Source organism: Rhinolophus ferrumequinum, chromosome 7 (assembly GCF_004115265.2).
Source record: "Rhinolophus ferrumequinum isolate MPI-CBG mRhiFer1 chromosome 7, mRhiFer1_v1.p, whole genome shotgun sequence".
Classification (NCBI taxonomy): domain Eukaryota; kingdom Metazoa; phylum Chordata; class Mammalia; order Chiroptera; family Rhinolophidae; genus Rhinolophus; species Rhinolophus ferrumequinum.
This window is the reverse complement of record NC_046290.1, coordinates 81,238,268-81,254,582: the sequence shown is the minus strand read 5'-3', so window position 1 is coordinate 81,254,582 and position 16,315 is coordinate 81,238,268. Positions and strand designations below refer to the sequence as shown.

Sequence of the window (16,315 nt, the reverse complement as noted above, 5' to 3'; positions counted from 1 at the left end):
TGGAAAATGAAGCTAAGATTTTTCCTGAAATGAAGTAAAAAGAAATAAAAGAGAAGGAACATACAGGAGAAAAGGTAAAAGAAAAGTAAGTTCTAATATTTGTCTAACAGGAAAGGAAACTAGAAGAGAGAAGACAAAATGTTTGAAGAAATAAAGTTAAAGAATTTCAGAGAACTAAAGAAAGGTATAGAAAGATCCCAGAGTGTTAAAATATTTTTTAAGAGCCAAGATAAATTACAGTGAAATCTTAGGACATAAAGAGAAAAATCATCAACAAAATAATCATCAACTCTTCTGTGAAATTTTTCTCAATTCCAAGTCCTTTCTCGGTGCTCCCTGAGCCTTTTACTATCCATCATGGTTTTTATTATTTAAGCACGATGCCACGTTATGTACCATTTATCAGTTCATGTTTATTTCTAACTGGATTGTCTCTAAGGAAGGAGAACTTATCTCAGTGCTTCACCATGTCTGGCATTAGACACTGATCAATAAAGGGCTGGTAAATAACTTATATTGACAAGGGTTTATATGAGATTCACTTGCCATACAGGCATTAAGTTTAAATTTCAAAGAAGAAAAAAAAGTACTCAACACTTCAGCCATATGGTTTTACATTATTTAAAGTGTACTGCTGTATAGTTTTTCTAAAGCAAGAGCATAAATATTCTGAAACCTCATAAATTACTGCAAGTATTCTTAATTTCACAAAAAGATATTTACCTGTAGTTATGACTACCACAAAGGCACTGATATATACAAGCAGAAAGTGAGGCTGCTAAAGTATGCATTACATATACCTGGAAAAAAAACACAAAATTACTTTAAGTATAACTTCTAAAAAATGTAATTTTTTTCAAGACCTAATATAATCAACATTTTTAAAAAGATGAGAAAATGCTTTTGCCCTTATAAACTATTTCCTTAACACTCATTTCTACCTTCATGGGTCTCATTACAGACCAAGTACAGAAAAAATACTGAGACCTTTGGCAGAAATTGTAAAACACATACCTTTTTTCTATTTCAAGAGCAAATAGGAACAGATGTTAGCTATTCAGCAGTGCTGAAACATGTATTAAAAGCAAGCCCTTTAAGGCTCAACCTGCTTCTTGCTCAACCAAAAGAAACATAGCCTGATAAATGACAGTTCACCTAAGGACAGGTCATTGAAGAATATGCTATCACATATTCTACTTACTATAGAAAACGAAGAATTTGAAGAGAGTGAAATTCTAGAGACAGGAGAAGGTATGAAAGATAGCAATTGAAAGGCAAACATTTGTACTGGGGAAGAGAAGGTTCTAAACATGGCATGGTGAGAAATAACAGAAGTAGATCTGAGGATGGTGAAGATTCACCTAGGTAAGAAAGTAGACTAGACTATTAAAAGACTAGGTTCTTGATCTAATTATGAAGTATGACAGTATTTTATGCAGATAAAAATGGGGAGTGATAGATTAAAATGTCATTGCTATTTATCCTTCAATTATCAATAAGATGTGGTATGAATAAAAATCAAGGATATCATTATGTAAAAACGAAGACAGCAAAGACAACGCGTGGGAGATTGCAAAAATGATCAGAATATTTTCCAGCTTCTCCAATCAAAAGGTGGAGCTCATTTCCCCACTCATTGAATCTGGGCTGTTGCAGGACTTGCTTTGACCAAGAGGACACAGCAGAAGTCATGTGCGAATTTTGAACTTAGTCTTCAAAAGGCCTTGCAAATTCTACTTTTGCTGCTCTTTAAACTCCTGCACAAACCACGATGTGAAATAACTTAGGCATGATTGTTAATTTTATGTGTCAACTTGACTGGGCCTTGGGGTGCCCAGACATCTGGTCAAACATTATTCTGGGTGTGTCTGTGAGGGTGATTTTGGATGAGATAAACATTTGAATTGGTAGACTGAGTAAAGCAGATTGCCCTCCCCAATTTGAATAGGCCTCATTCAGTCAACTGAAGATCTAATAGGATAAAAGGCTAAGTACTGGTATGAGAGAACTTCTGCCTGATTGCACTGAGCTGCAACAAGAGTCTTTTCCTGCCTTTGGACTAGAACTGAAACTGGCTCTTCTTGGTCTCAAGCCTTCCAGCTTTCGACTGGAACTTACACTATCAGCTATCCTGGTTCTCAGGCCTTGGACTCAAACTAGAAATCTATGATCAGCTCTCCTGGGTCTCCAGCTTCCAACTGCAGATCTTGGGACTTCTCAGCCTCCACAATCATGTGAGCCAGTTGTTTATAATAAAGCTTTTTACACACACACACACACACACACACACACACACACACACACCCGTATTGGTTCTATTTCTCTACAGAACCCAGATGCTAGGCTTGTCTGTTGGAAGATGAAACCCACATGACCCAGATTCTCTAGTGAGCCCTGCAAACAGTCTGCCAACTATCAGAAATGTAAATGAGGCCATTCTAGATAATCCAGAATCCAGTCAACCTACTAAATGACCAAAGACAAATGGAAGTATCCAGAGATCAGCCCAGCTGGCCCAAACCAGAAGAACTGATGAGCCAACCCAAAGAATCATGAGCAAAATAAATGATGGCTATTTTAATGTACTAATGTTTCAGAGTGGTTCTTAAGCAGCAAAAACTAACTGATCCACCAGGGGGTATGCTTATTATCAAAGCTAAATGTGGAATAGGGTTTGGCTAAAATGAGCACAATATGAAGGAAATTAAATTCCTAACTGTATAAAACGCAGTGTGGACATTTATACTACAGAGCAATATAGGAAAATAAGTGGTAAAATTACATTACAAGGGTTAAGGTTATCCAAAAGGGTAAAACTGTAGGAGAGACTACCACCATGCAAAGTGAAAAATCAAACTGGTATGGTATCACAGCCTTTGAGGTGGGTGAGAACAGATGACAGACTACAAGGGGGAAAAAAAAGACAAAAACAAAAATAGTCAAAGTTGGTCATACTATAAAGGATTTCAATACGTTTGGGCAGTACAGATAAAATACCAAGTGTGATCTTACTGGTAGATAAAGTGGCATGTGATGAATGGGAAGATGATATGGCGGATCAAATAACTCTATGATTAGATTTGCATCAGAGTTACCTGAGGGAATTCTTAAAATTACAGATTCTTGGGACTCACTCTCACAGATTGATTCAATTAAGTTTGGAATGAATTTAACAATCCAAACGTTTAACAAGCACTTCAGGAGGTGATTCTGCCTTAACAGGCATCATAAATCACGACCTAGCCTATAGGAATGACTGGGCAAAATACTTCACACTATCTTTAAAATATGTAATGTTTAAAATTAACAAAGAAAAACTTTACTTGCATATCAGTAACTTTACACCAAAATGTTAAGTTTCTCTCTCTAAAAAACAATCAGCTTTTTGGCTAAGTGTACTGCTAAGGAAATTACTCATGTATCTACATACACATCTATTACTCTTAGCTTAATAAAATGGCCAACTAAGATTTAATAACTAGTATTATGATTAAAAATTGAAGTACTCTATAGGGTATAAGTAACACAAGTAAGATGACCCTGGCCTACAACCAGAAGTATTCTTTGATCAAAATCAATATAAACATGGTAATGTAACAATCACTATGTATATAGTCTGATATTTAAAATTGTTTTTAAAAGCCCTAACACGTATCTTACAGTTTTATTGTAGTATATAGGTAAACTAAAAGACTAAAACCAAGCATACTTACTTTATTGCTTTGGATATCAGGATGGGGCGGTGAATCAAAATTTATTATGGCATGTAGAATATCATGTGTTAGATTACTGAGGTGCAATAATGGATTAGCAACTACTGTTTTGGCACTGGCTGTACAAGCAAAGAGGAGAGGTACTGAGGTTTGCTCTGACAGAGGGCTAGGAAATATTGGTTCTGATGTTTCCTTAAAAGCAAAGGAAAAAAAGGTTAATCAATCAGTCATAACCATTAATTATGTAATACAGGGGTTTGTTTGAAAAAACTTCAAAACAAAAATTAAAAGCATAACAGAAACTTTTTATAAACTTAGGGATTTGAGGAGGTCAACATTCCAGCAATTACCATATTTTGCCATATATAATGTGCTCCCATGTATAATGTGCACCCACACTTTTGGCCCAAACTTTCAGGGAAAAAATCTTTAGTTTTAATTTTTTATTTCAAATTTTTATTTGTTTACATTTAGATACTTGTTTTTTGTATTATAAAGGAACTTTAGCATTTATTTTTTAACATATTATGGTACAAGAAATTTTATGACAATTACAAAACACAAGAACAGATACAAGGTACAAGAAATATTAGGTACTGGTAACAAATTTATGATACGTATGTGTCACAGAAGGCCAAGAACTCTTCATTGTTGCAAGTTCGTCGTTAAGGTCAACAAAACCGATTATTGTATTCCAGGGTATTATTTTGAATACGGATATCATTATTGATTTCTAGCACTTTTAACTCATAAGTATAAATAAAAGAATTAAAAACATTTATATAGATACGGAATTAAAACTACCCATGTATAATGCGCATTCTTATTTTTCCCTCACAAATTTGGGCAAAAATAGTGTGCTTTATACACAGCAAAGTATGGTATATTGAAAAATGATAGGACAATACCCTCTTACCAAAAGGAGAAGTTCATCACCTCATAAGGCATTCATATAAGAATATGGAGTATGAAATCAGTGTATTATGGGGCCTTATATTAAATTGCCCTTAAACTGCAATACGTACAAAACTTTACAAATCCACAATATGAAGCACCACACAAAAAGGAACAATCCTTAAAACAACCGTAATGAAGAAAATCAACAATTTTAATATTTAAAAATAGGCAGTCCAACAGCTTTTTGATACATGTAACATTTTGATTGGTTATCATATAAGTTACATACCTGCTGAGATTCTTGTAAAAGCAAAATCAGTTCCATTCTCACAGACGCAAGACCCCCACCATGGGATCCATGAAGTATGCAGTAACTAAGAAACATCCTCAAGAGTGACTGATATTTCACAAGCCACTGTCTTTTTTCCTGAAAATTTTCTCTCAGTTGTTTCACTTTTGTTTGGTGAAGCAAATCTTCGGCATCTTCATTTAATCCCAATTCATTTCCATTTGCACTAAATGTAGACTGTACTTCTTCAGCATCTGAACAATACTCACAAGTCCTCTGAAGAGCTATCACCTCTTTTTCAAGCCAGTGGTACAGTTGGTAACGCAATTTTCCACCATCTATTTCATAGCCAGTAGATAAAGTACGAAGTTCTACTGTGAGAATCTTTAAACATGCTCTAAATTTTAACTGAACTGCAATTATATCTTCTGATGGAATTAAAATGTCATTTTCATCTAGTGTGCTAAGAGATTCTGTGTAATTAGAACTTGTTTCATCTATTTTTTTTATTTTTCTCTGTAAAGGTTTTAGTTCTTTCATTGAAATAGGGAGGTCTTCATTTTCTTCATCATTATCACTGTCCCATTTTAATTCTAAAGAGTCATCCTGAAATACAACACTTGGTTGGCTCCAGTCAAAAGATAGAGTGGAGTTTGACTGCTTCTCTGAGGAACCCTCTGAAGAAGATCCAAAACCATTTATCAGTGACTGTGACCAATCAATAGCAGAAGACTTATCTTCCTTCGCATCCAATTTTAATGGAGAAGTAGGAGAACAGTCTTTACTAGTATCCAGAAAACTAGATGTTCTACAAAAAGGTTTTGTTTTCTTGATGACTTTTGGTATTTTTGATAATACTTCCAAAGCCAACATGGGGCAGCCAGCTTTTAAATGAGCACTGGCAGTAGTAAAAAATAATCTTCTTTCACTTAAATTAATTGTTCCTGCTAGTCCACTTTTTCCTGTTAAACTCACGTGTGTGGAAAACGCATCTGATGATCCAAAATGACGTCTCAGCAAAAGAGGATGTGTTCTTAGATAATTGTAGAAATTAAAAACTACAGGATTACAGGCTGACATCACAGCTTCTTCTGAAAAGTAAATTCATTTTGTGAATTAAGAAAAATTCTTCAAGAGCTATATTGTAGTCCTTTTTCTCTACCATGGCACCTTTATCTACCTGGTCTTTTGACAAAATTTTATTAGCAGACCTCACTAACACACAGTATTGAACAGACATGAATACATTTGTAATCAGTTTCTAACACAGTAGAAAAACAAAGGTTATGATGATTTCACATCTTTTTAGGTAACAATCTAAGATAATTTAAAACATCCACTTACACACTCTTAGTTCTATTTCTCCTAATTTCCTGGATACTCCCTCCCAGTCTGCTTTGCTAAATTTTCCTCTTCTTCTCTACCTTTGAATGTAAAGTATCTTAGAGTTCAGTGCTTGACTTCTTTTCTATTTACACTCCCTGCATGAACTCATACAGTCCCATGGCTTTAAATACCATCTATATGCTAGTAACTTGCATATCTCTATTGCCAGTCCCAGCATCACCCTGTAAATATAGACCACTCTATCCAAAGGCCTACATTACATTTCCATTTACATGTTCATACTCTTGCCTCAGGGCTTTTCTTTAGTGAACCCTTGGCCTAAACTACTCTTTACCCAGATATCTACATTGACCACTAACTCATTTCAATTAGATTTCTACTCAAAAATCGCCTTACCAGAGAAGTCTTCTCTATCTATAACAACACTCCCCCAAATCTGCTCCTAGTCTTTCCCGTATCATTTTTCTATTACTCAAGCTAAAAAACCAAGTTATCCTTGATTCTTATTACCTTCACATTCCATACACAACCAGTCCTATCTAGTCAACCTTAAAATTATATTCCAAACGCAACTACTTCTCTCTGCCTCTACTCCTAATATCCTGTTCCAAGCCACTATTAAATCTTTTAAAAATTTCTTCTAGATTTTAGTTTTAATTGGCTCTAAAATAAGTGGTTGTATACCAATCCAAAATCAAAATACATTTTTGACATGAATATGTGTAGGTATAAAATAAGTGACTGGAAAAGGCCTTTTTATCCCCCCTTCATTACAAAGAGGCCAGTTTGGAAATCTTCAGCTCAGATAGCTAGGAGACTAGAACAACTGAGGAGCATGGCTTTCTCAGAAATCTCTCATAATAAGACACATGATACCTCCTAATTAAATGATGCTATATAAAAAGCTAGGAACTAGGAACTTTTTCCAATTAGTACTCCAAATGACAGCACACCTACTATACCAGCTATCATATATAATTCAATTCTACCTATGGAAAATTTTTGAAAAGCATATCTCATCATTTTTATATAAATTTATATAAAGAATTCTATTTTATTAATTTCTAGAAAAGCTTTAGCAGAATGGATTTCTAAAAAGAAAGGCAGAAGTAGACTCAAAAGGGAACATTAAAAATATTCTCTACCTCACTCATTTCATGAACAAGACAGTCAAGAATTTATTTAGTTTTAAGATTTTTAATCATACCACTTAAGTCAACTTTCTTTACAATAAATACATTTTTACTATAAAATTATAATATTGATTACCATGCTAACTTCTAAAAGAAACTGACTTTATATCAATATTTTCTCCAAAACATTTATATTCAAATGTTTATATACTTATGTTCAATACATTGATTTCATAAAAACCGAAAATCCGAAGTCCTTGGTTTTTAAAGGATTTATTTTATTGAAAACAAACAACTCAAAACAAAAAAATGTCTACATAGCTCTATTCCTCCAACTAAACCATAAAAATCTTAGACCGTGACTTCAACTTGCTTTGTATTACCCATAGTACCCAACCGTGTGTTCTGTACCCAGCAAATAACTAATGAAACTCTTAATCATTAACATCTCAGAAGTGCAGCTTACCATCATCTTCTCTGACAGGTTGCTTTATTAATGTTTCCAGAGCACTACTATAATCTTCCAAAATCCAATATGCCATACTCCGAAGAAAAGGATCATAATGCATATTGATGTTCAATGAATTGAGTTCATTGACAGGACAATCAATTCCCAAAACTTTTTTACGTAAAATAGATTTATATGTTGCAGATTTATCAAATTCAGACTCATAGAGTCTTGCTATTACAAGAGCCAACTGAATATCATTCAGTTTCTCAAGACATACCTTAAAAACAAAAAGAGAAATATTGTTTATAAATTAGCAGGTGTATCTTTCATTTAAGATAAACTCAACTGAACTCACTAATAAATAGATGAACACAAAGTTTTATTAATACCTGACATTAGTGAATAAGGATGATAAAAACAAACAAAAAATATACTGCTTCCTTTAGCAAGTCTTCCTGACAACATTTATGTTAATAACTTTCTAATCTACCTGCTAGTACAAAATACATATTTGCAAAAAGAATTGACCTAACGAGGAAATACTGAATAATTCTTAATAGAATCATATTTTGTTTTATTCTTGAACTTTTCCTCTTCCCCATCTACCTCAGCAGACTGTAGTGTTTTCAAATTAAAAAGATGTTTGAATCATCTGTAGGAAACTCTGAGCAAAAGGGCAATTTGAGATAGAAATGTTATACCTTAAGTGTACATAATTTTTTTTAAGGTTACTGAGAAATAGTTAAAAATTTGTGAAGGTTCATCAACTAAACATAGACAAATATTGGTTCAAATATGTTTAAACTGGTAGGACAAACTTTTTTTCCTCACTTGTTCATGAATATTCTTAAGAGTCAGATCAACTACCAATCTCAACCAACGAACAGTACCTGGTTTATCTTAATCCTGTATAAGTATCATTTGAGCTAAATGACTAAATTTTAAAAGTCACTGTTAAATATTATCAGTTACTTTAGGTATTTAGCCTTCCATTATTTCCACTAACCTAAGTTGAAATAAAAAAATAAAAATTTCAGCCCCAGATAAACAGCTTAAGGATGACAATGCTATTTTTTAAAAGGTTTCATTCATTACCTCAATTGCATCTCTGAGGCAACCAGCTAAAAGAAAAAATGCCGCAGAATGTTCAAATCTTTGTTTGCCTAATAAAGAAAAAGCATTCTTTAATGCGGCTTTACGCCATCTCTCATCTTCAAAATTGTGTCCAAAAAACTGTGTCATCTTGGTGTCTTTTTGGGATCTATAAAGAAGAAAAAAAGTACAAAAATTTTGAAACACAATGTTTCTACATCAGAACCAATTTTATTAAGTTAGCCACTTAATAGTTAAGATTCAAAAGAAACATTTGCCAGTTCATAAATTACTATACATTTGCTTCTTTTCTGAGCAAAAAATATTTATGGCAAACATTTACTTTTCCATATATACATCTGAAATTATTGAAAAAAACGTCTTTCAAACTACAAAGTGCACTAGCAGCCTTATGAGAAATTATTTTTAAATCCACGCAAAATACAGAGGGTGCCAAAAAAAATGCATACACATTTTAAGAAAGGAAAAAACTGTATTAAAATTGTAATACAATGAATGATGCTAGCATTCATTTGATTAACGCCATCTTTTAAGCGAATGTCATACTACACATTGCTACCGTAATTCAATTCAACTTCGAAAAGTAATACATAGATAATATCTCTTAAAATGTATACATTTTTTTGGCACCCCCAGTGTATAATTTACATTAACTTCTGTGTGACTTCACCATTTAAAACTGTTCAATCACTTCTACCCCCACCACCCATCTAAGGGTGATTTTGTTGAATCAGTATCCTGATTCAAAACAATCCTAAGAGATCTAGTCTCTTAGAAAACTAGTTAGTACCATGATGTTCCCCCAAAGGTTCCTGTTTGTATGGATTCATCTGGAACTGAACCCAAAACAAATGCTGAACTATTTATGGTAATCATGTTTACCAAGTCTTGTGCAGAACAAGTGAAAGAGAAAAATTCTAAGTGATTCAAGCTCAAGAAGGGAGTCTGAGCTCATAGAAGGACAGCAGTTTGGAGGGAGAGCCTGCTCCACAACCTTTAACAGGGAACAGAGCAGATGCGTGCTCCAGACTCCACCAACTCATCTTATCCCCGCTCCAGATGCAAATATCTGGGTTATTTCTTTGTTCTGTAGGAGCATCACAAGTTCTTAAAATAAGCAAAAAGATATTTTTCTGAACTGATAAACGTGAAAACAAACTAAAGTGACCTCATCAAAAGCTTCTGCTCTGAAAAATACCTGGGCTTCTTCCTTATGAAATCTTTCCTTAAATACAAAAATAACTTAAGAATCTACATGAGCCACACTAACAACAAATCTGTACTTCACACATTTAATCCTTATTAAAAGTTTTTCATTTTAAAGCATAGTTTTCTTACCTACCTATATAATCCCCAAATCACAGCTTTCTTTTTCATAGCAAGGTAAAAAATGGCAGCATCTAAAGGATCATTCTTTCTATAAAAGGCTGCTTTGGCTACCTATAATTAGAAAATATTGGTCAAAATTTCACAAAAATAGTTAAGTAAATAAATAGTTTCCTTCATATATAAAACCAGCATACACATTATCTATTTAAATGTTCAATAAATTAAAACATTTGTATATAAATGCATGCACGAATATATAAATTTATTTACTTATTTATTTATTTATTTAATAATCACAAAAGTAATTGATGGTGGTGGCCTGCAAGGATAGAAAGGTGGGAACAGGACTACACTTTCCACTAAAAGCTCTTCAGTACCATTGTATTTTTCTAAACTGGTATATATACTATTTCATAAAAACCAAACATTTACTATACACAAATGTGTCAACTAGCAGTTTAAGAATTAGAGTATAAATTTAAAGTACTATATTAACAAATTTTCAAATATAAAGACAATTTTAAAATCATTTTACTACTTAAAAAATAAAAGAGTAACAGGAGAGGAAATATGGAATGTCATTTAGAGAAACATCCAAAATACATTAGTTCATTTTTACACCAACATAAAATATCTACCTTTTCTATGCATTTGCGTAAGATCCGAATATTCCGTACCCACCATCCCACACCCATAGCTCTCAGTTCAGACCAAGTGGGATTGTCTTTCTGCATTGCTGGCAACATGTTCAGCAGTTCTTCTTCTGCGACTGAGTGAAATGCCCAGGCAAAATGACTAGTGGACAGGCCTGAAGAAATGTCCAAAATAATGTTTGTAAGAAATATGATTATATAATGATTATCAGAAATGTGTGTTCCGTATTTGCAATAAAAAGGTCTAAACTTTACATGAGACTCAAAAAGGTACAATTAAGTGTTTAGGGCTGGAGGGAATACGGGTATTTTTTTCCCTTCCCTTCTCCAAACAATTCTATCACTTCAATATTTGCTACAATGCACATATATTTTCTACAATTAAAAATATATTTCATAAAAGACAAGGACAAAATGCTTATAGCAAACGTCATTGTGCTGAGTGTTTTTGTTCTCTAGCTATCACCCATGAACTTTTCTTAAAAAATGAGAAATACTATACTGGTATGATTCTTCTTCAAAGCTGATTCTCATCTTCCTTTGGTCAACATTTGTATTGTGCATTTAATTCCATGGAATTAAAAAAACATCAAGTAGACAATATAGCTTGGTGAACAGAACTTAAGACTGTAAAGACTCAGAAATCAGAACGCACACATTAAATTCCAGCTCCATCACTAAATAACTATATAACTTTGGGTAAGTTACTTAGTCTCTTGATTCCTCAATTTTCTCATTTATAAAATGTGAATAATCATGGCACCTACCTTATTACATTGTTGTGAGGATTAAAAGAAATACTATAGTTAAAACATTTAGAATAATACCTGGCACATAATAACTATTATTACCCCATATCACCATATTAGGAAGATATTGATACTTTTATATTTATACAGCACTATTTACATCAGCAACTGTGTTAACCTACTGGCCCAACATAGGGTGTTTTATTTTTCAACATCTATTTCGTCTCTTCATTGTACACTATGTTTAGTGCTATTGGGTGAAGTAAATGATTAATTATAAGATGTGGCTTTGACATACATAGACTGAAAATTTTAAACTAATATCCAGTCCAAAGAACCTGAAATTCTCACTGTACCCAAATCTTTGGAAATAAAGAAATAGAAGTTAAAAAAACAAACAAAAACTATGCTGTGAATGAACTGTTATTTATAAATTATTTTAGATTCCTATTATCTGTCAAACGAGTTCAATAATTTTTCATAAATAATTAATTTGACTTAGAATTTTAAGCTTTACTTTTCCAAAACTAAATGCAAAATGACGGGAAAGAGGAATCAGAAAGAGAAACAGAGCAAGAAAGGAAGAGAAAGCAAGAGACAGAGACCAATGAGCAGAGGCTAATATTAGACTCCCAATAACACTGTTTAAACCTATAGACCCAATAATGCTGGAAGCCAGTTCTATCTCTTGCACTTGATGGGCCAATAAATATCCTTAAACTTAAATATTTCTGTTACTTTGAGAGTCCTAACTAATAATAAATAGCAGAATCTGAAATGTTGTTATTAAACTAATATCTAAAATACATGTTAATGTTAACAGTAGTTTTAGGGGTACTCTTTTTTTGTAAGAGTTAAAAATTGAATATACATTTTTTTTCTACAACAAAATGTTATTCAAATTTTAGAGACAAAGCTGCATTTAGATAAATGTCAAAAAGGAGAAAAAAGAAAATCTAAAGAAGAAATTAAAGAGAATGAAATGATACTAACTGACCTTTAATATATGATGAATTTGAAATATAACACAGAATATCCAATTGCCCAATTGCTAAATATTTCAATTTCTTCATTAACTCTTTCCATCTACCAAAAGAATTCCAATATTTTAAGCAAAGAAAATTAAGTGGAAATAAACATTTTTAAAATAAACTAAGGAAAACTCAGAATGTGTCAAATTTGTCATCATTACATCTGAGAAAAACAAACTTAAAAGTTCTCAAGGCTTTCTTCTTTTTCTACTAGACTTACTTCCTTTTAATACATTACTACCAATATTACCTTGGTGAAGGAGTTGAGCTCGATAAGCTGGAAGGGAAGTGGTAAGAAACGTATGAAGTCGAACAGCCAAAAGAAATTTTAACCCACATTCATCAAGAGTTTCTCCACCTATAAAACAGAAAAAACAATGGTATTTATTTATTTTTTATTTGTAAAAAAACATTTCATCAGCAAAACACAAGTAAATGCTAATAATTCTGGCAAGCAGCATATGTCACAGCACTAAACAGAAACAAAACATTCTGAAACTGAAAAAAATTACCAGTCTAAGTATTTCTATTTTTTTCCATACAATTATACATTACAGAAAGATGTAGTATAGTCAAATAAATTGAAAAATAAAAAAGAGAATGAATTGACTCAGTGTCTGTAGTATTTTTTGTAATCGGACCTCCTCTGATCTGAATCTTATTTAAATCAAAATGTGACTGAATTTTTAAAAAGTAGTTCAACTTTCTCTATTGTATATTTCCCATATCGATTCAAGTCATACACCCATCCCAGTAATCTGCAGCTATCATTGAAAGAAATAGTTATGTGGTGGGAAGGCCTGATTTTTACCTTAAACAATTAAAAACATAAAACACCTGTAATACATTTACATTTAAAAATAGTATCTACTAGTAATACTTCTCTAAGTAAAAGTGTCGTGATTCATGACCAATATTTTTAATTTATTATTTTGTTTCTTAAATTTACCCCCTATTTTCCTTTCAAGCCCAGCTGAAGGGGTGTAGCCTACTGATCTATATCTGGTATGCAAGGCTGGACTCGTTAATTTCAGATCTTATGTGAGATCCGATGAGAATTCTACACTCAAATGTGTTCATAACTCAGGAGATTAAGAAGAAGAAAAAAAGCTCTCTTGGTGAGAAAAAGACCTAATTTTATTATGCGAATTTTGTTATTCTAGGTAGGAGTATACATTAATGCTTTTTTTTAAAAAAAGCCTCAATATTTTAAAAACCCAATAGTAAATTATTACAATATGAGAAAAAATAAGGCAGAAGGCACATTTTCAGGTATCTAAAGTAATTATTTAGTAAGAATGTTAACTTTTGCTAAACTCAAAAGATACAGTTGGACCTTTAACATTACCAATTAAGTAAAAATTAAAAATGGCTGGCATAATGAATCTTTATACAATTTGTCAGAGTACTATGATTTATGGGAATAAACAGTATATATTCAAGTTAAAACTATTATGAAGTCAGCAATGATGATTAAGAAAACCTTCATGAGCATCATTTTTATAAAAATTGTTTTAGGTCTTCTGTGAAAATAAGTCAAAATATCATCAGTTGTTCCTCCACTCCTGTACCAATTTAGTTTTACCTTGGCTTCTGTCTCTGCTTTCTCCAATATCAGTGCTGGTCGTTGCGATTGTATCTGCTAAAGCCATCAAAGACATCTGCTCCATCCTGCTGAGTCCTGGTAAACTAGAATGAAGTAAGTGGCCAGAAAGAACCTGAGCATGCTCAGGACCAAAGTAAGTTGGACTGTATTGCGAAAGGTCAATAACCCTGGGCTTTGCATTTTCTTCATCTGCCTCTAACACATGACTATCAATCGTTAAACTTGAACTCTGGAAAAGCTCATCATAACTTTCTTTTGACAACTGGTTTGAGTTATTTAAGGTACTCTGATTACTGGATTTCTCCAAAGATGAGTAATAGCTATCATCATCTGCCGCAAGTAAGGCATATAAAGGAAGTGGAGGGACAGAATCTATTTCTGTGTAGTCTGTGTTTTCACTCTTGTTGAACGCCTGGGGGTCTCTGGTGGTGCTTCCACTGGCACTGATCGTGAGAGATCTAAGGCGGCGCTCATGATTGGATTCAGCGTCATTCAGAGCCACAACTTCTCCAGCAATGCACTTGACAAGATGTGACAAGATGGCCTTTGCTCTTCGAACTTTGCCAAGATCCATGAGTTCCAAAAGCTGCAAGGGATGGTACTGAGGTAAAGTTGGGGAAAGAACATGAGCTGCTTCAAAAAGACCTGAATCCTCCATCTGTACAGACGAATCAAATGCAGTTTTCTTTCCGCAGAGTTTCTGTGCAAGACTGGTCATGGATCGAGTCAGAGTTCTCTTTGGAGGGTGTAATCCAGAACTTGATGAGTTACTCTGTTTTATTAAACTTACTATAGATGGAGTGCTCCCACTGTATGAATCCGTTACAACAGGTTCTTGTTTAGAAGATGGCTGCCACTGGGAATACACGTGCATTTCACAATCCATTCCTACCACCAGGATGCCATCCCGGACCCATGATAAAGAAACAGGAAAAGGTGGAAAGCCTTCTACAGAAGAAACCAAATCCACACTTCTTAACAGTACAAATTTAGAAAGAGGCACAACTTTAGTACTCTCCCAGAGAGGAAATGCCAGGCTTTCCTTACCAGTCTGTTCTTGTACCTTGCCAGCCAGGGGTCCATACATAAAAAGTTTTGATCCAATTCCTACAGTCAAGATATGAGAACCATCTTCTCTAGACATCCAGTCTAAGTGCACTAAATGCTTTATGTTTGATGTTATACTATCTTTACTGGATAAACATATCTCTTGTTTATTACAGGTCACTAAATTGCTATCAATACTAATGCCAGAATCCAACACTGTATTTAACTCATCTAAGTGAATTGTTTGTTCAAGAACCCAACCTGAACCTCCTGTAGACTCACATTCAAAAATACTTACATGCATCACAAAATCCTGAGAAGATCTACTATTAGATGCAGGCCGCTTATACGCTACTGCTAAACGATTAGTGTGTGCACAGCTAACTTCTATAGGCCTACCAGGTACAGTTATACTACTATTGCTCTGAAGTCCATCCTCGATAAGCAATGGCCATTCTTCCCAAATATATACAACATCCATTTTTCCATTCTTTGATGTGGCAGATTCTCCATCTGTTACTCTGCATCTCCAGAACCTTACTTTCTCATCTGAGCATGAAGTTGCCAATAAATAGGGAGCACTGAATATGGGGTATATGGAAGAAGAACTCAGATGACCTAAAATAAAAGTAATCCATTAACAAAATGTCAAATTTAGTTAAATATTTCTATTTTCATGTACTAAAGGTTTTACTTTTTTGTATGAACTACTGTGTTTCCCCCAAAATAAGACCTAGCCAGACAATCAGCTCTAATGCGTCTTTTGGAGCAAAAATTAATATAAGACCCGGTCTTATTTTAATATAAGACTGGGTATATAATATAATACTGGGTCTTATATTAATTTTTGCTCCAAAAGACACATTAGAGCTGATGGTCTGGCTTGGTCTTATTTTCGGGGGAACATGTTACTCTTAACAACACTAACAGTCTATGTTTAGTTTAAGGATCAACAAG

General features: G+C 33.4%; 1 protein-coding gene across 4 annotated transcripts in view; it reads right to left on the bottom strand.

Annotated features, from left to right (window-relative positions):
• DMXL1 (Dmx like 1) overlaps positions 1–16,315 on the bottom strand; it is a 113,225-nt gene that overhangs the window by 52,605 nt on the left and 44,305 nt on the right. For all 4 annotated transcript variants that reach the window (XM_033109777.1, XM_033109778.1, XM_033109775.1 and 1 more), the window contains exons 18-26: positions 14,291–15,976; positions 12,956–13,063; positions 10,911–11,080; positions 10,286–10,383; positions 8,926–9,091; positions 7,846–8,107; positions 4,900–5,990; positions 3,714–3,905; positions 724–800 (exon numbers count right to left, since the gene is read on the bottom strand). In XM_033109777.1, coding sequence (XP_032965668.1) covers positions 724–800; positions 3,714–3,905; positions 4,900–5,990; positions 7,846–8,107; positions 8,926–9,091; positions 10,286–10,383; positions 10,911–11,080; positions 12,956–13,063; positions 14,291–15,976 — 3,850 coding nt within the window. The remainder of the gene's footprint in view (positions 1–723; positions 801–3,713; positions 3,906–4,899; positions 5,991–7,845; positions 8,108–8,925; positions 9,092–10,285; positions 10,384–10,910; positions 11,081–12,955; positions 13,064–14,290; positions 15,977–16,315) is intronic.